This window comes from Narcine bancroftii, chromosome 6 (assembly GCF_036971445.1).
Source record: "Narcine bancroftii isolate sNarBan1 chromosome 6, sNarBan1.hap1, whole genome shotgun sequence".
In the NCBI taxonomy this organism is placed as follows: Eukaryota; Metazoa; Chordata; class Chondrichthyes; order Torpediniformes; family Narcinidae; genus Narcine; species Narcine bancroftii.
This window is the reverse complement of record NC_091474.1, coordinates 29,617,419-29,636,217: the sequence shown is the minus strand read 5'-3', so window position 1 is coordinate 29,636,217 and position 18,799 is coordinate 29,617,419. Positions and strand designations below refer to the sequence as shown.

The 18,799-nt window shown below is 41.8% G+C and overlaps 1 protein-coding gene across 8 annotated transcripts in view; it reads right to left on the bottom strand.

Moving 5' to 3' along the window:
- Window positions 1-18,799, bottom strand: part of ralgapb (Ral GTPase activating protein non-catalytic subunit beta) — a 111,123-nt gene continuing 92,324 nt past the window's right edge. For 7 of the 8 annotated variants that reach the window (XM_069884525.1, XM_069884527.1, XM_069884528.1 and 4 more), the window contains 8 exons: window positions 16,584-16,749; window positions 13,314-13,436; window positions 11,530-11,666; window positions 9,349-9,457; window positions 7,865-7,943; window positions 5,968-6,116; window positions 4,986-5,152; window positions 1-3,967 (listed from right to left, as the gene is read on the bottom strand). In XM_069884525.1, coding sequence (XP_069740626.1) covers window positions 3,929-3,967; window positions 4,986-5,152; window positions 5,968-6,116; window positions 7,865-7,943; window positions 9,349-9,457; window positions 11,530-11,666; window positions 13,314-13,436; window positions 16,584-16,749 — 969 coding nt within the window. In that variant the 3' untranslated portion in view covers window positions 1-3,928. Of the gene's footprint in view, window positions 5,153-5,967; window positions 6,117-7,864; window positions 7,944-9,348; window positions 9,458-11,529; window positions 11,667-13,313; window positions 13,437-16,583; window positions 16,750-18,799 lie in introns of all 8 variants that reach the window. The other variant, XM_069884533.1, reaches the window with a different exon arrangement.

Below are 18,799 nucleotides of genomic sequence, written 5' to 3'. Positions count from 1 at the left end.
CTATTTACAGTGGTTCTTTATTATACATCTGAAATCAAACCCAGCATTATTTACAGAAAATGTCACACTTAAAACATCAGAAATGCATTCTGCCGAGTTAGTTCACTTTTACAAATGTTTGCACACATCAGTGAGCTGGAATTTCAAATTGAAGTATAAAATCTCCGTGTGCCCCAGTCCATGGAGTTGTTGGGATAAGATGCCACTGCTAGCTTTTCAATAGTTGGATCTCCAGCAAGTCAAATTATTCACTTACCGGTTTTTGTTTTTTTGGTTGATGGTAAATTTGCTGGAATTTGGTAAATTAACATATTGATGGTCTGTATTGGAATGAAGAGCCAAATGCACAAACATGCGAGTTCTCTTATTTGTGTCAGAATAGAATCAAGCAGAAAGACTGTGGGAGGAACTCAGCAGGTCAGGCAGCATCTTTGGAGGCAGAGGTAGTTGACTCTACCCTACAGATGCCATCTGATCTGATCTCCTCCAACAGTTAGTTTTATTGCTTTAGATCTCAGCATCAGCAATCTCCTCCATCTCTTTCCCAGCTTTAAGCAGTTCCCTATCTTAGTTTGTGTCTGAAAGGCAAATAACACCAAATTGTAACATCAAGTGTCTGAGAAGGAAAGGGTAGGATGCCAACAAGTTTCTGCTGGGTACCTGCCCAATGAACAACCTCATTCTGCAACCTCCTCAATCATGGGCTCAGGTAAACAACCAACTCTGCTACTATGTGCACCTGATGTGAAATATATGCATTTCTTTGTTAGTTTCTCCTGTGGAGCAGGCACAGCACATCACTTTGCTTGTGTTACATATAAACACATATAAACACAAAGTCAGATGGCTTCTCTGAAGTGACAAACATGTCTGTTACAAGTTGAACTTTCAGGAGGGTCCCTTTGTTTCTTTCTCCAGTGATATTCAATTTGGAGTGGCCATTCAGCATTTTTACAACAAATGCTAGAAATATGAATGTTTAGTTTTGTTACTGAGGAGCTGGTGACCTGTGGGCAAAGGACAAGCAAAATGCTGTACCTTTCTCAAACTAACTTCGAACTGTAAAGACAGCAATTCTAAGAAGGGAGTAAACACTGGTCTCCACGTTCCTCATTAATGTGTCAATTCTATACACCCAAACACAAATCCCACCCAGCCCAGTTCACACTGGCTCCAATAGTTCCAATCCTGCCCAGCCTGGTTCCATTCCTGTCCAGCATGGGCCACATTGGTTCCAATTTCAGTTCACACCAGTTCCAACTCCAGCCAGTCCACACCAGTTTCAATCCTGGTTCACACCAGTTTCAATTCCTCCTGGCCCACACTAATTCCAATCCCATCCGGCCCAGCTCACACTAGTTCCAATCTTGCCTCACCCAGTTCACAACGATTCCAATCCCACCCAGCCCAGTTCACACTGATAGTAACTCGCCGCAAATAGTATGTCAACACACCAAGTTGGTTTGTCAAGATGGTCTGTCATTGATGTTGTAGAGGGGAAAATATTACCATGGCAATAAAGATGCAATATTTGGCAGAAGTTAATGAGCAGGTATTCAGCCTATTCGACGGCATCGTTGGTGTAGCGGTTAGCACAACACTGTTACAGCACCAGCAATCAGGACCCGAGTTCTAATCCCGCACTAAGGAGTTTGAATGATCTCCCCGTGTCTGTGTGGGTTTTCCCTGGGGGCTCCGGTTTCCTTCCCACCCTTCAAATTGTACTGGGGGTGTTGGTTAATTGGGCACACAGACTCAGGGGCTGAAATGGCCTGTTACTGTGCTGCATGTCTAAATTTAAAAAAAAAATTAGATACAAGGCTGCTGACATTAGAAATAAACACATAATTAGCAAGAGAAGTGGGAGCAGGAACCCCGACCCAACCAGATGAATGTCATACCTCGGCAGATGGTGACTCAAGGTGACCAACTTCCCAACCACCCTCAAGCATACCTTCCACCTGGGGTAAGCACAAAAGATTGGAGCGAGTGGGCAGTGAGAAAGGACTCGTGTTTTTTCAGCACCTCAGAAGTCTTGGCGTTGTTTTAGAGCAATGCATGGATGATGCTGTGGTGCAGGGAGTATGGTCGCTGATCTACACATAGCAAGATCCAAAAGGCCAGGAGGCACATAAATTGGAAAATGCTATCGAGCACCCACTCTGCTCTCTCAGCACTCACACTGGAGATGGAGTCCAACAAGAAGAATAAAGGGGATCAAATGGATGGCAGAGGTGACAATAAACCCACTGGCAAAGGGTGTCTCCTGGCTGTCAAAATGGAGAGAGCTTTGAAAAATTAAATGAACAAAATAATAAAGATACCAATAAAGATATCAATTCTTTCTCCTTTTTATGAAAGACATACACAGAAACACAAAATCACATTGCTTTATAAAGAAGATCATTGATTATGGTCTGTGTTAAGCTCTGGAAACATCTTCAAAGGTGTGTCAGTGTCACTGAACTGGACTTTCAAAGTCTGCACGCCACCAGCTTGCAACGAGAAGCAGACATGGTCTGATCCACTGGCCTCCCGGTCCAGGCTCCTGGGCAATGGGCAGTGGTGATACTTATCACTCTACATGACAGCAACTCCTGAGGCTGCTTCCACGACCCACTGACAAACATTTCCCAACTAAATCTGTCTCCTAGCTGACTAAATGGAGTCAGACCATGCTCTCACATACTTGTAGAAACTCTCCTGCCCAGCTGCAGCACAATCACCCTGGAGAGTTTTTCTCATTATTTTATATTTTTATTTGACGGATTGAGAACGCTTGCTGGCATTTAACACTCTGGCTTGTTGGAGTACAAAAGGCAGGGAGTGGTTTTGTAGTGCTTAAAACCAGTTGGCAAAACTAAAGGAAAACTTTAGGTGATTCAAAACAAAAACTAATCGTTAGTTGTCAAAGACAAAATCTAAATTCCTTTACATTGAAACAGCACAATTTAGAGCAAATGAAATGATCAGTTGATCAGTGATACACAATATAATTCTTGGCATTGATTATTCATTCCCTGCTTGACCTACTGCTGCTAAATCTGTGACAATGCTGTGACTGAAATTAAAAGTTCAGAGCAGTAGGCTGCAGTCACTCTGGAAAGGTGGGTGCACAAGGTGGCCCTGGCAGCAGCAAGGTATGAATAAAATCACCCTATTTTTCACAAACTGAAAAGATTCTTTTAAAACCCAAATACAAAGTGCCATATTTGGGCTTATGTCAGCAATCGCGGGTGCATGTTCCTTAGCCCTTTTGCCCCACATCTGCCTTGAGCTGGCTCTAGCACACATCTCAGAATATGTTCATGAGGCAAATTCCAGTTAAGTACAGACATCACAAATTTTCTCTGCAACCCCCAGAACCTTCACTCCAAATTCATTGCTCATCTCACTATGTCCTCTCACAGTAGGCAAGACAATCAAAGCCAGATCTGCATGTTCCATTTATCAAACTAAGCCACTGATAAATCCAGATCAAACTGAACCACCAAAGTTCATGGCTGTTCTCGTCATGACCTGGCTCTGTGAAATCTCAGACACAATCACTCAGCTATACCCTCGGCCACTCCCATCTCCTCACAAGCAGGAACCTGTGCCTTTTACTGTGATCGTTGGTTGGAAAACAATGTTTCGAGTAATTTGTAACGACACTTTGAAAACAGATGTTTTAAAAGTAACCTTTAAGTCCACAACTCGACTGAGAATACATAAATAAAAATTGATAATGCATTTTAAATGCTTTGTAGCTTATGAATAAAATAACAATTATGTGAGAGCTTGGAACAAATTTGGGTGTTTTCAGGTTCATTTTATTTTAACCTAGCCCTGAGGTCAGTGATTCCAGTGAAGGTTTACAAGTCATCCTGTTCAGATTTACGGGGATGTAAAGAAGTTTCCTCTCTGTACTGCTAAAATGAGTGTAGCTTCACGGGACAAGAGGTCTGACCCAGAACCCAAAGCAAGTCTTGAGAGAAGAAGGAACAAGATACCATCAGTGGGAATCCATAGCAGCACCCTGTGCCATGGGAATTTTACACGCAATGACTGCCAGGATTATAGATATGCAATAAAAATTTACTGAATTTCTGCCTAGAAGGATGGAGATTCAGAAAAGAGCTATACAGTTGGGGCTCCAAGAAGATTCATCAGCATTATCTTGTGTGAACCTCGTTATTCTCTCAAACCACCACCTTCTCAGAATTTTTCACCTGCTTTTCATTCCTGTATTTTATTCAGGAGTGAGAGAGTGCCTGCAACATTGTATTGCAGCTCAGCTGTTCATTGCTTGCAGGACATCAGAAGGAAAGATGATATTCTCCAACTGCATTGGCCATTATGCTGATGTAAGTGTGCAGACACCATTAAGGTGATTGCAAAACAACTATTTGGAAGGTTACTCAAAAAGAAACTGGTTGAATTCAGAATTCAACCAGTTCTGTTTGATGCCAGAATAAAAATCACTTATCCAGGCCAACATGTGGAAAGGAACCTCTTCCTCCCTGCCTCAGCTTGCTTCCCTTTAAATTTTGTGCCAACTATGAACAGCAAGGACAGTTTTGTGCTGTGGAGTTATTCTACTGTTATATGGATTGAGACTGTCCCAGAGTCACTTCAACTGTCTACCCATGCAGGCTTCAGTGCAAAGTCCAGGACTAAAACGATAGCACTGGCTACAGAACAGATCAAAGAAACAATACACAATACAGATTTCAGATACTGTACAGAAATTTGGTAATATTCAGTAAGGCTGTCCTGAAGTTCAGTATAAAATGGGGTTTAGATTTTTCTTGAAAATCAAGTTTACGACCTTGATACACATTTACACAAAACCAGCTGGAACATACTGCTTTTCAGAGCTCTGAAAATCAATCGGTGCTTTGCATCACATTCTGGGGTGGCCAAGTGCCGGTCTAAGTAGTAAAATAACATAAATAGTCTGATGGATTTCAGGGTGCCTACGGGTTTAGGGGTTTAGGTCCCACCTCCTGAAAGAGTGAGGTGTAAAACTCTGGTTCCAGCAGCTTGTTGCGATACTTGTGGACGAGATCAGCAATCTTCTGCTTCCTACGTACGTGGGGTGGGTTGTAGGAGTCGCTCTCCAGTCTCTTCCGTCGACAGATGTTTATAATTGTCTGTCGGACCAAAAACCCTGAAACAAAAACCCGTGCACGAATCATCAATATAGTTATTATTGCCAGCACTCTCCCTTCCTTCTTTTTACCCTCTTCAGTTGACAGACCCCACGCTGAGCAGCATGGTGAAAATTAATGCATGATCTGTGTGAGGGTCAAATGTCAAGGACATAAGTTTTAGGCCCAAGTTAGTCAGAGGCTTACGCATTGTGAGGGGCCAGAGTGAAGATGCTGTTGAGAAGTTTTGGACATGTGCTGTGAATGTACACAAAGTCAGATTCAACATGTGGTTCATTCCATATAGTTTACTGTTGAGCTGGTCAAACCTTTTAGCCTGAGTTTCAAGATTTCACATTGTTGAACTTCATTTGAGGATAATACCAGAATTTTTTTTTTTTAAAAAGAGACCTTATAAAGGTCTTAAAAATAACTACGGTATTGGTCTGGGTAGTGATGAGAGATGAAGGAAAGGATCAGAAAAATGGGATTGAAGAGAAAGGCAGTTAGAATTTAGAACACTGTCACACAGTTAAATGCTCTCGAAATGAAATAAGTCAATTATATCAGAGAAAGGTTGATACGAGGCAGGCAGCATGGGGAAAACATTTGTGTGGATTATAAACACCAGCATTCAGGTGTTTCTGTTTCGATGTTTAAACACATCTGCAATTTTGGAGTGGTTGTGTGTGGCCGAGATGGGGAGTGTAACAGGAGAAACACAAGAACAATACCAGGAAGCATGGATTATCAGGTCCAATAGGAGCAGAAAACTATGTCACATGCGAGTGGCTGATTGCATGTCTCCTCAATTCTCTGCCACTTCTGTCCTCACCTAGAGCTCGCCGACTGACTACCATTCCATCAACCAATGGGATCACTATGCTGAATTTCCCGGTAGCCCCTTGCACTTTCATTCTGAAGAGACCAGTCTTCAGGGGATGGATAAAAATGACAGGCACATCTTTGTCTGATGTAGTGGTCCTAAAATCAAAGGAACAAATAAAGTCTCTCAGTGCAGGCTGCGAGAAAAAGTTCACCACAAACATCTTCTTAAAGAGTAGTGTCAGCACAGAAAGCTGAACCCAGGTTTATCCCCCCACCACCCAGCCTGCCACTCCAACAATTCTTGAAATTCCAGAAATTAACTCACAGCTTAATTATGTTTTAAAAAGAGGCAGTATTTCACTTTGGAGTGATTGATGTTCACCAGGGCAAGCACCTTCCCAGCATCAAAGAGCACACACCCAGTCTACTCAGTCCCCGCTCCCATAGCAGACCTCCTATTCATGGACACAGGCTCACGTCCTTATAGCAGGGCCGTCCTCCAACACTCCACAGACTTCCTTACGCTTTCATCATCAAGAACAAGACAGCATTTACTCTCCTAATTCCTTGCTGCCTGTTGGCTTCAATGATTTGTGCTCAAGCACATCCTTGCACACCTCTCACCATGGAACAAATTAATTCTCGTTACATGGATGACCTTGTTTGTCAATTTTTCATCTGCCATTTTCTCACCCACTTGATCAGCTCATCTACATCTCTTTGATGCCTCTTTTACATCATCCACCATACCCACAATCCTGCCCAGTTTAGTACAGACAGCCAACCTGCAACTTTGATATTCCATGCCTTCAAACTGTTGATATCATCTGATAGAACAGGATCCAAGCTCCGATTTCCGCAGCTCCCAACCAGAAGGAGCCAACCAGCTTACGAAGGATCTAGTTATCCACTCTCCGTTTTCTGTCTAATAATATTCAATTCACATCACTACCATACCCTCAATGGCTCCAACCTGGTTAAATAACCTCACATGCAGCACCTTCAGCAAGACATTCGAGTAAATCCCAATATATCACGGACAGTGCATCCATTCTACTGGTCAGTTCCTCAACGACTACAGAACATCAGCCAAATATAAATTCACAATGACTCTTTTCAATCCTTCCAAGATGTTCTACTCTTACTTCCTTCATAATAGATTCAAGCAACTTCCTTCATTCCCCTCATTTGCCAATTGTCCATTCTGCAAGTTCAACACAGTTTGTGTCTTCATTGTTGACTTTCTTGTACATTATCTTTAGATTATCTGCAAAATCAACAATATTTGACTCAGGGTCAGAATGGCTCATCTAAACAATGATCAGAAGTGGCTCTTCAGTCAACATCTTGCACTGTGAACAGCTAGCTTTGACGCTACTTTGCTTTCTGTGGCAGAGCCAAGACAGACACAGGAACTTCGGAGGCTGGCATCTGGAGCAAACAAGGAGGTGGTGGAACTCAATGGGTAAGGTATCATCCATGGAGAGAAATGGGAAGTCACACTTTCAAAAAATGTTGCTTGTCCATTTCTCCCCATGGATGTTGCCCGACCTGCTGAATCTCTCCAGCTTCTTGTTGTTTGCACAGGCAATACATTCAGTGGCATGTCTCCTGACTCTTTATTCTCAGAGCTTATTCATTAGTCTCATATAGATCACCTTATCAAAGATCTTTAAACAAGGGTTAAATTGTATCTCATGTATTAATATTGTCTGCTCAAAAAAAAAACACATTGGCATCACAAAAATAGCCTTGTTTGGCTAACTCAGCAGACAGCTGGGAAACTGAGGCATGTTGGTGCACAGAGACCAAGTCCCGAGAAACACCAATTTAAGATAAAGCAAAGGCGACATTAGCAAGTCTTGAGTCAAAATAAAAGGCCAGGTGGGGGTGGCTGACTATACCTGAGAGATGTGCTACTGTTTGTCGAAGTCTCCACTCCAGTGCTGGTCTCTGGCAGAAGATCATTTAGAGGGAAACTTTCTGGAAAAGTATCAAAAGGTGTTAGGTACCCAACCAGGCAGGTATTGGATGTGCTGTGAGTGAAAAACCTTTTCTCGGCCAACCTTGCTTCATAAGGCATGCACGTTGTCCAATCCAAGCAACAACTTGATAATCTCCTCTGCACCCTCTCCAAAGCATTTACATCCTTCTTGTAATGAGGGGACCAGAACTTAACGCAATATTCAAAGTGTGTTCCAACTCGAGTTTTATAGAGCTGTAACATTACATCACGGATCTTGAACTCAAAACCTCAACTGATGAAGGCCAGCACCCCATATGTCTGCCTAACCATTGTGTCTTTAACTCCCCAACCTCCACTCCATCTCTTTCTCTGGTCTGAAACCAGCCCACAGTTGGATCACAACTTTTTAAAAAAACATTTAGAAATACAGCATGGTAACAGGCCATTTCAGCACACGAGCCCATGCTATGCAATTATATCCAATTAACCTACAACCCCCCCCCCTCCCCCCCTCCCCGGGTACATTTTGAACAGTAGGGAAAACCCATGTGGACACAGAGAGAAGGCACCAACTCATTGCAGATAGCACAGGATTTGAACCCCAGTCCCGATCGCTGGTGCTCTAACAGCTTTGCACTAACCACTACTCCATCCGTGCAACCAATTTCTCTCTCTAGAATTGCTGCCTATCTAACTGAGTATTTACAACATTTTTTCTTTTTATTTCTGATTTTCAGGATCTGCAGAATATTTTTAAATAAACCTATGGTCTTGACCCTCCCCTTCTCAGTAATCTAATGTAGCCCTACAACTTCTGGCCAGACCAATAAATCTACATGCTGCCATTTCTTGCTTACTGAATATGCTGGAATGGATTGCTCCATCATTGCTGCTGAGTATTCAGTCGTCCTGGAGTTCATTTCCAAACCTCCTCTCCTTACTTCTTTAAGGCATAATTTTGCATTGGTGTTTGGGTTACCTGCTCTAACCCAAATAGCTAGCCATCAGCTTTTTTGTTTGGTAACATTCCATTTAGTTGTTTTGGGATGCTCTTGTGACACAAAGTGTTTTATCAATACAAGTTTTTCGTATCATCCACACACATACCCAAAAACTCCCAAAGAACATAGTACACTACAGCACAGTACAGACTGTGTTGAGCTGACCCAATAGAGTCCTAAAAAAAAGTACTAAACCCACCCTACCGCTTTACCCTCTATTTTTCCTTCATCCATTTGCCTAAGAGTCTCTTAAATGCCCCTAATGTTTCAGCCTCCATCACCATTCCAAGCACCCACTGCTCCCCTGATGTCTCCCCTAACTGTGCATATTCCTCCTCTGTACAGTGTGTGTTTTATGTACTGGCATAGGTTGGTGCAGTGATTCAGAGTTGGAAAAAAAGCTTTTAGAAATACATCATACCTATATCATCAAAGCGCTCGACCCACACAACAATCACCTTGGTTTCAGGACCCAGAGGAGGTACTGTGCGGCCAAGTGGCAGCCTCTTGGCCTTTTGAGTCGGACTTGGCTTTGGAAGAGAGAAACTGGAATTAGTGATTTCTTGGTTACAACCTGCAAATATACTGAAACAAGGACAAACCTCACTTGTGTGTAAGTTGATGAACCAGCTTCCACACTTCTATCGCTCTAGCAACACCACACAATGGTGTACTCATCCTAGCACTGTTCTAACCCAGAGACATGGGCGATGATAGCTTCTCTGTATTACAAACAGGAGCCATTTGGTCTGGTATTAACGGATATAAATACTCTGCATCTCCCTGAATTAGCATGTTGATCAGTATTTCTGTGGGTGACTGGTGTGGTGGGATTGGATATTTCACTTCATTCCCTACAAGTCGGCCAATCAAACCATCACCATGGTTGCAGGCTTCACAGGAGCAGAGTTGAACTTGGGTGAGACCACAATTGACGTGCATATTTGATGCTGATCACCAGCATTGGGCTGGTCAACATAGTAAGGTGGTCAGGGTAGGTCATCTGGCAGAGACTCTGTAAGCAGTGCCACAGGCACTGACATGCCTGACAACAATCCTGCAGATTCCAATGGCCCCCAGTAAAAGCAGTTATTTGCATTATAAACCATATTTAGCACCAGTAATACTAAAATGCTTTCTATTACATGAAGCATTTCCTAAAGTTCAAAATCTAAATGTGACATTGCAGGTAAAGACAGTGTTTGGCATGTTGGCCTTGGTAAATTAAAATACAGAGGACAGGAGTTGGGATGTTATGGTGAGTGAAGTTGTACAAGACATTGGTGAGGCCCCATTTGGAGTATTATGTGCAGTTTGGTTACCTAACTACAGGAATGTTATCAATAAGATTGAAATAGTGTAGAGAAGATTTACAAGGATGTTGCCAGGTCTTGAAAACTGAGTTACAGGGAAAGGTTAAACAGGTTTGGACTGTAGGGCAAGAGTGTACAACTTCAGGATTGAAGGGCACCTATTTGAAACAGCTATGTGGAGGAATTTCTTGAGCCAGAGAGTGGTGAACCTCTGGAATTTGCCACCATGGGTGGCTGCGGAGGCCAGATTGTTGGGTATATTTAAGACAGAGATTGGAAGGATCTGAATAGTTAGGGTATCAAAGATCATGGGCAGTGGGGCTGCGTGGGGGAATGATCAGTTCTTGATGGAATGGCGGAGCAGACTCTGACCAAATGGCCTTCTTCTGCTCCTATATCTTATGGTCTTATTCCCCAAAGTATCAGATAATGAAGGGAGATTTGATAGAGGAACACAAAATTATTAGTCTAGATGGAATAAATGCAAGCAGGCTTTCCCCGTCCCCCCGAGGTTAGGTGAGACAAGAACTAGAGGACATGGTTTAAGGGGGTAAGGTGCAATATTTAAAGAGAGAGTGGTGGGAGTGTGGAACAAATTGCCAACTGAAGTGGTGAATGCGAATTCAATTTTGAAATTTAAGAAAAATTTGGACAGATACATGGATGAGAGGGGTGCAGGTCAGTGGGACAAGGAAACGGCCTGTTTCTGTGCTGTAGTGTTCTATGGGTTTTGTCACACAGATGACAGCAAGTTTTCATCAACAACTGAGATGGAAGATCAGTGGTTTTGATATTAGATTGGCACTTTGATTGAAACAATTAAAAGTCAGCACTCCATGGCACATTACCTGAGGCATTAGCTTAACATTCACACAAGGACAGGAAACCAAGGCTGACAATTCACTTAAACAACAATGACTGCTATCACGAAGCAGGCAGTCTGCATGCAACAAAGGGTGAGGCAGAAGGTGGCTGATTTTCATTGGGAGGGCTGGTTGCTGTCAGCAGCAGAGAGAAGTCCCCTCTTCGCTCCGCATCTCCCAATGTAATCACAGGATGGGAGGGAAGCTGGGTCCAAATCCCACCCAAACATTGCAGTGCAGGATTTCATGAGAAAAGTGAAACAAAATAATTAATTTCTGCTAATCTAACAATCAAGGATTTGGAGGGGGAGAGTAGGGGAAATTTTTTTTGTTTAAACATTCATGTGCAGTAGGATTGCACACAGTACTAACAAAGTGGAAACCATATTCTTAATTACTGGAGAAATAAACTTGTGAGAATCTCACCCTTTGGGAGTTGCCAAGGCTGTCAGAATGGTTTGGGAAGAGCTCCAAAGTCAGTGGGGTTTGCTTTAGGAGACTTGGCAGCAGGTCCATCTGCATCTCGGACTCTTGCATTGCAAGTCCACTCTCCAAAGAGTCAGCTGAGAACAGAATCGGAAAATAATATTCTTTCTGCAGTCCTGTGGCATGTATTCAGGGGGTAAAGAGTAGCAGCTCAAAGATCAACATTACTCAGAAATCAAAGAATATTTCAAAAATAAGGTCAGACAACTTGGACTGAGAGGGAAGAATTTTTTTTCACCCAAAGGGTATTGCACCTAAGAGCTCAGTGGCCGAATTCTTCAAACGATGAACAGGTAAGGAAATTGAATGGAAAGAGGCGAAGAGAAGAAAGTGCAGCAATAAGAGGTCAGTTCTTGCCTATTCATGTTTCTATTTATTCTGTTCATAAAAGTGTTACTGGTTTACCTGAGTCAATATTAGGGTTTCAATTATTCACTCCATATTCAGGCTAGATAAAAGACAGATGTAATGTACGCAGTTTTGCTGACACCACCAATTCAGTGAGAATTTGATAAGTTTGGTGTCATACAGATTGTATAATGTACACGGGTGCCACTTGTTGCACTCAGTCGCTTGTAAAGAAAAGCTGATAGCAAACTAAATGAATCAAGTTAAAATAGACGATAAATACACAAGATCGACATCAAAATTCACAGTAATCCTCGTGCAAAAAAAAGTCCCTCTGTTGTCTGAGCAGATTCTGATGATTGAATCACTCAAGGTTCAAGAGCTGTTGGAAATAAACTGTTCTTGAACTGAGAGCTGCTGGTCGTCAGGCTTCTGTACTTTCTGCCTGAAAAGGGGCAATGAGAAGAGGTTGTGACCGGGGAAACTGAGATGTGGAGGACGAGCCAGAGGCAGACAGGTTAAACAAGGGGGTAGATAGTAGAAGATGGAGAATCATTTAGACAACTGTGCCTATTTCCATTGGCAAAAAGAACATTTTTTTTTTAGAAAAATGTTAAAATAAATTTTCAAATGTCATGCAAGCAACCTTGGTGGGTTGTTTCATGAATAATCAAGTTAGCAAGTGCAGGAAGAACTTCAGATGTAGATGCTGGAATCGAGAGCAAACAACAAGGAAACTCCTTGGGTCAGGCAGTGTCTGTAAAGGGTTTTCTGAAGTCAGGTTCTGACCCTAAAATATCGACTGTTCATTTACCTCCAAAGATGCTGCCTGACCCACAGGGTACCTCCAGCAGCTTGTATATAATTCAAATGCAGAATGGTTTGCTGGTCTTTGTTACAAGGGTTTTGAGGACAGGGACAAGGAAGTCTTGTCATTGTGAAGGATCTTTGGACACACCTTGAGCAACATATGCAGTTCAGGTTTCTGTGGTTAAGATTATAAAAACTGAAAATCAGATTTCTTTTTGGAAGTTAGGGAAATGCTGAGGTGCAGAGATCAGGCAGGAACTTTCAGCTGGTATCAAGATATGATCTACTCAAAACTTCAGTTGTATTTAGTTTTTTTTTTGGCACCTAGAATTTTAAATTTGAAGCCAACAATCAATTCCATTAAAAGTTTACGTCATAACCTGAACCCCAACTGAAAAATGAAATCCCTGGCCAGTCACTGTAGAACATGTAAAATTCTCAGTATGATTTAATATTGTCCTTAAAGCATTAAGTATTATTATATGAAGAGGTTAGGAATACCAAAAGACACTGCTGCATTACACATCAAAAGGATTTTGCAAATACAGTACCAAATGTTAACTTACTGCACGACTCCACAAAAGATGGAACAACAAAGGCGATCTCCGTCAAGGCATCGGCATAGTACAGTGCATTCTTTTCCCCATTAAAAACACCTCCTCCTGTATCTTCCTGCATCAACTCGTCCTCTGAAAGGTTCAGACAACAGCCAAGATCAGTAACATTAAAGTGGACTTGCTGCTGACCAGTTTTTGTTGCTTCAACCTTCAACAGCCTTACAAAGGATATAGATCATGGGGACAGGCTATTTAGCCTCATCAGCCTCTGCCAGAGGTTATTCTCCATTCACATTTCCTCCTGTCTTCCCTCATCTGTTGGTACACCAGTAATTCCCTTCTCTCTCATATCTTACTGAGGATAGAAAAGTTGACTTGTCAAAGCATCATTGATTTACTTTCAGAGCGCTGCATTACCAGCTGAGTTCCTCCAGCATTTAGTGTGTTTTACTACTTTCATAGCATCTCAGAATACTTCCATCACTTCCTGATCTTCTCATACAAGTTTACAGTCTGGAAAAAGGATGGGGACAGATTCCAAGATACTGGTTCCTGGGATGTGATGTTGACCAGAGACGACGTAGGTAGCTCCAGGATGCTGATGAAGGTTGGGATGAGATTTGCAGAATTCAAATTGTCTATTGTCACATGTACTGATATAAGTGAAAAAACCTTTTTGCCTGCTATGCATAGAAATCAACCCTTACCAACATACAACAGGTTGTGCAAAGTAAAAGTGCAGATAATAGTGCAGACTTGATGGGCTGAATAGCCTATTTCTGTTCCTATGTCTTATGGTTATGGAGAAAAGGTTCAACTACAATAGTACAAGGACAATATCCTTTTTACGAATGAAAGGTCTGTTCAAGAGTCTGCTTACAATGAGATACAAACTTCCTTGAACCTGGAGTCACACTTCCAAACTCGTGTCCGCTGCCTGATGGAGATATGGTGTGGGGTGGGGGGAGCGTGCAACCAGGGTGAGATGAATCTTTTTACGTTTGGCTGCTTTTTCAAGGCAGCAGGAAGTGCAGATGGGAGTCGATGAAAGGGAGCTGGTTTAATGAAGACCTGAGCTGTTCACAACTCCCTGTAATTTCTTGTGGTCGAGGGCAGGCAGGCAGCATCCTTCCAGTTCTGACCTCCTATGATTTTTCTCACTTCATTGACAATGATGTTTCCAGCTATCCAGACTCTAGAAATCCCCACCTTAAACCTTTCTGACTTTCTTCTTCCTTAAAGCTCATATTGAAAGTTCTCTTTTTTTTAAAGCTTTCTTAATGCCTCCCAATATGGCTCAGTGTCGAACTGATTTTTCCATGAAATAATTTGAAAGGCTTTGATTTTGACTTGGAGACAAATAAAAAGCTGCAACTTGAACATTTCCCTCACTGGGTCATCATCATCACATTCAAACATACATTGAATTTTTACTGAATATGCTCATCAAGTTTTTTGGGACTAATTTTTCATCTCAAACCTGGGGGGAGAGGGAGTGGGAAATTGACTTTTACATGGACCATACTTTTGATGGGAGCAAGTACCTGTCCCATTCAGGATATCAGGAGTTTGGTTGGGAGGGTGGCGGGCAGGAGCTAAGGTGAACGGGCGGATGATGTGAGGGTTCGTGGCTGGGGAATCGGGAGCTCAGATGGGTGGGTGGCAGGGCCAAAAATAGGGGGTTGACTTTTATACAGGATCGACTATTACACAAGTATATACAATAATTTAAAAAATATAAATTACTTTTGATGTGGTTTTAAAAAAATAGGAATTTTCTCACGAGTTGTATAATTTAGCTGAGTGGACACAACAACTCCACGAGTGACATAATGATCGACTCCAAAATAACTACAATCAAATTATACATGGCACTGAACCTAGGGTAACATCCTTTCTGAGATAGAATTGTATTCACTGCTCTTGCATTATAACTGTTCCAGGATCAGATTGGACAAAGAGGATTTGGAAAGCCTCTCTAAAGGCAGCAGTGCACTGGTGCAGACCTGGGAGAGTGGAGACACAGTACTGATCCAAAGGGTTCAACTGCCCGTTGCTAATACCAGTGACTCCATACGGGATTCAAATGGTGTGTTAAAGAAGCCAACACTGTACGTAAGTAAATCCTGCAATCGTGGATGTCTGTACCCAAGATGGAGGTGGCTGCACTCTGCAGCGGCCAAGAGGGGTTGCAGACTCCAAGGGAGCAGCGGACCAGCGTAAAGCATCAGAAATTGGGAGGACACATCCATAGAAGAGGAAAATCAAAGGAGATGACTCTACAGGATGGTGACTACAGTGGCTGAGGGACCCACACAGGGAACGGGCTGTCGGAGATTGGCTCGTGGGAACTAGGTATTGGAGCCAGGATTTGAGAGGGTGCTGAGGGCAAGAAGGGTTTCAGAAGGGCCTCGGGTGCTGAAGACTTCCTGACCATGTCAGGGGGTTGGATCTGGAGCTCGGGTTGCCAATGAATCAAATAGGAGTCTGTGCGGCTGCACACGAATCCACAGACACTCAGTGACACCGTAGGGACTCTCTTTCTTACTGTAAGGTGTGCCAGACAACAATAAAAGAGACTCTGCCTTACAGCAGGCAGAAGGCAACTTTGTGTAATATTACATGTTCTGTGCTATTACATGACAATAAAGAAATCTTAATCTTGAGATTTTGCTCTATCCACATTGGGATTACATTACTGTACAAGTTGCCACATTTGGATGTGCATTCCTCTCAATATAGACAATTAAAGGGTGGTTGAATTGGGTATTTAGGTTGGCAAAGGAGGTAGAGCAAGAGCAAACCTTTAGACTCCAGCTAGGCCATTCAGGGAGCAGTCAGGAAACACGAGAGTTCTGGCTCTCTCGATCCCTTTCCATCAAAACCTATCGTGAAATGAAGGGGGGAATGGGAGGAAGAGGTGGTGAAGAGGGTGGCGCTGTTGGCAAACGAATAGCACAGCACACAGTGCCAGCAATCCGGGGTTAAAATCCCATGCCGTCTGTAAGGAGTTTGTACGTTCTCCCCATGTCTGCGTGAGTTTTCCTCAGGGGCTCCAGTTTCCTCCCACTGTACGAGATGTACTGGGGGTTGTAGGTCAATTGAGTATAATTGGACGGCGGGAGGTCGTGGGCCAAAATGGCCTGTTACCGTGCTGTATGTCCAAATTTAAATTTGATCAACTGAAAAATGTCAAAGTTTCCCCTCCATATAGATTTTTTTTAATTGAAAGCCACATTTCCACCAATTGCCCATTTCCTTTTTGCCCTGTCAGCGTACTTTGTTGTTTCCCTTCGTCGTCATTGCCTGCATTAATTTGCCAGCTGGTTGAGACGTGACCAGTCCAGCCTGGGTGCTTCCCAACATCCACCGGCCAACCCAATGACAAGAGGAACTCCAGGAAATTAGACTGCACGTTACTAGAAGATTCCACATTCCTGAGAATCTGAAAAGACAAGGAAAAGAGAAAAATGAAACTTAAAATAAAGGTGAGCAATTTGAGAAGCAGGACAGCTGGAGTTTGGTTGAGAGCAAAGTATTCACTTGAATTAATCACCTTTGCTGTCTATAAGGATGAGTATCTGATCAAAGCACGTTTTATTTGTTATTTTTGAATAACTTGGCTGAATGCCAAATGCCCAATTTTTTTCTAGGCTTTTCCATGATGCACAGAATTCACAACCAGAGACCTCCTGATGTGCACTTACCTGAAATGCTTCATCCTATATTTAATGTGCACCACATTTAAACCATATGGACAAATAAGGGGTCCAGCCTGAAAATATACGTCTAAACAAAACAACAAAATTCTAATGAGTTGAGCTCTAGCATTGATTTATCCTATAACTCGTCAACTCCAGCAACAATAATACACGAGTACGTATCTGAATTCTAAACAAATTATTTATCTAATAAATATTTAAATTATATTGGTTGTGGATTGTAGAGCGTGTCGAAAGAACCAAAGACTTGTTGATCCAAACCAAGGCTTTTATTAACTAAAAGAGTGGAGCGTATCACAAGTTGGTCGACCAGTCCAGAATGACCCGGTCTGGCTAGGAGCAATCCTTTAAGACCTTCCAGTAGGCGTGGCTACACTCTCAGCCAATCACAGTCATCCTAAACTACCATCTGTACAAATACACATTGGCGATAGAATCTGTACTATCACATGGATCAAGTACATTACCATGCTTTCAGGTCAATTTGGCGACCAGATCACCACATCCTCTGCTTCCTTTACACTTCCAAAAATCTATAAATCTCACTCTTAAATATATTCAACGACTAAATATGTATCTTGTATGCAGGGAACGCCAAAGATATACAGGCCTCATTGGAGGGAAAAAATCTCCCAGTCACTGACGAATCCCTGCTTTGAACATTATGTCTTCCTAATTTGAGATATCCCAGAGAGGGGAAACAGCAAGATTATCAGACTATTCAAGCATTTCATAGAATTCAGTTACCCTGGAACATAATCATCTCCTGGCCAACTGAATATTATTCCTTTCTTTCTCAATTTTTTAAAATAATAAATACAGTACAATGAAGAAGAGAACGAAACTGAAAATAGAATATGTTGGTGTGTGTATAGAGAGAGAAAGAGAGAGAGAGTGATGTCAAGATAAAACTTCAAACAGTATAAACACTGTCCCCCCTCCACTGGATGAAGACAGAAAAGACAAAAAAAAAACAGATTTGCAATACATGTTTGAGTATGGGATTAAATATATTCCTATTGATCTTGGAAAAGCTAAATGGAAGAGAGGCCCCCAATAAAGAGGCCACTGAGTACTGCTGTATAGACCTCAATTCCAAATCTGTCCATAATGGATGATCCAGTTTATCAGAATAAAAAATCCAAAAAGTTAGATAGCAAATATGAGGAGCCCAGTAATAAAATCTAAAATTAGCTCCATCTTTTTTCACTTTTTGTAAATGAAATTTACTAATTCTAGGGTTTTTGTTTTTCCAATTATAGGAGGAAACCTTTAAGTCAATATTAGTTTAAAAAAAAGATTTCAGAGTGAAAATTGAAATTGCTTGAAATAAATATAAAAACAGGTAATTTTATCATTTTAACTGTATTAATACGACCTATTAAAGATAATAATAAAGGCGACCATCTAAACAAAAACAATCTCACATTCAAATAGAGGAGAAAAATTTAGTTTATATAAATCTTTTAGTAACTTCAACCCCAAGTATGTGAAGCAAGTCCAGCAGAATAAAAAATTATTTGTTCTCGTAAAAATGCTTTAAGTGCATCCCAAATGACCAGATTGGACATTCCTTCAGTAGAGTTTGTCTGAAAAAAAGAGATATCAGATCTTTAATAAGGCTAATTAATTTCTCCTCTTGAAGCAGAGTTGAATTGAACTGCCATTGTTGAATTCTGTAAGTGACATTGGAGAGTTTGACAAAGTTTTAAAGGCACATGATCAGAAACAGTGATTGCGTCGTATTCACATTTCTCCATCAAAGGCACCAGT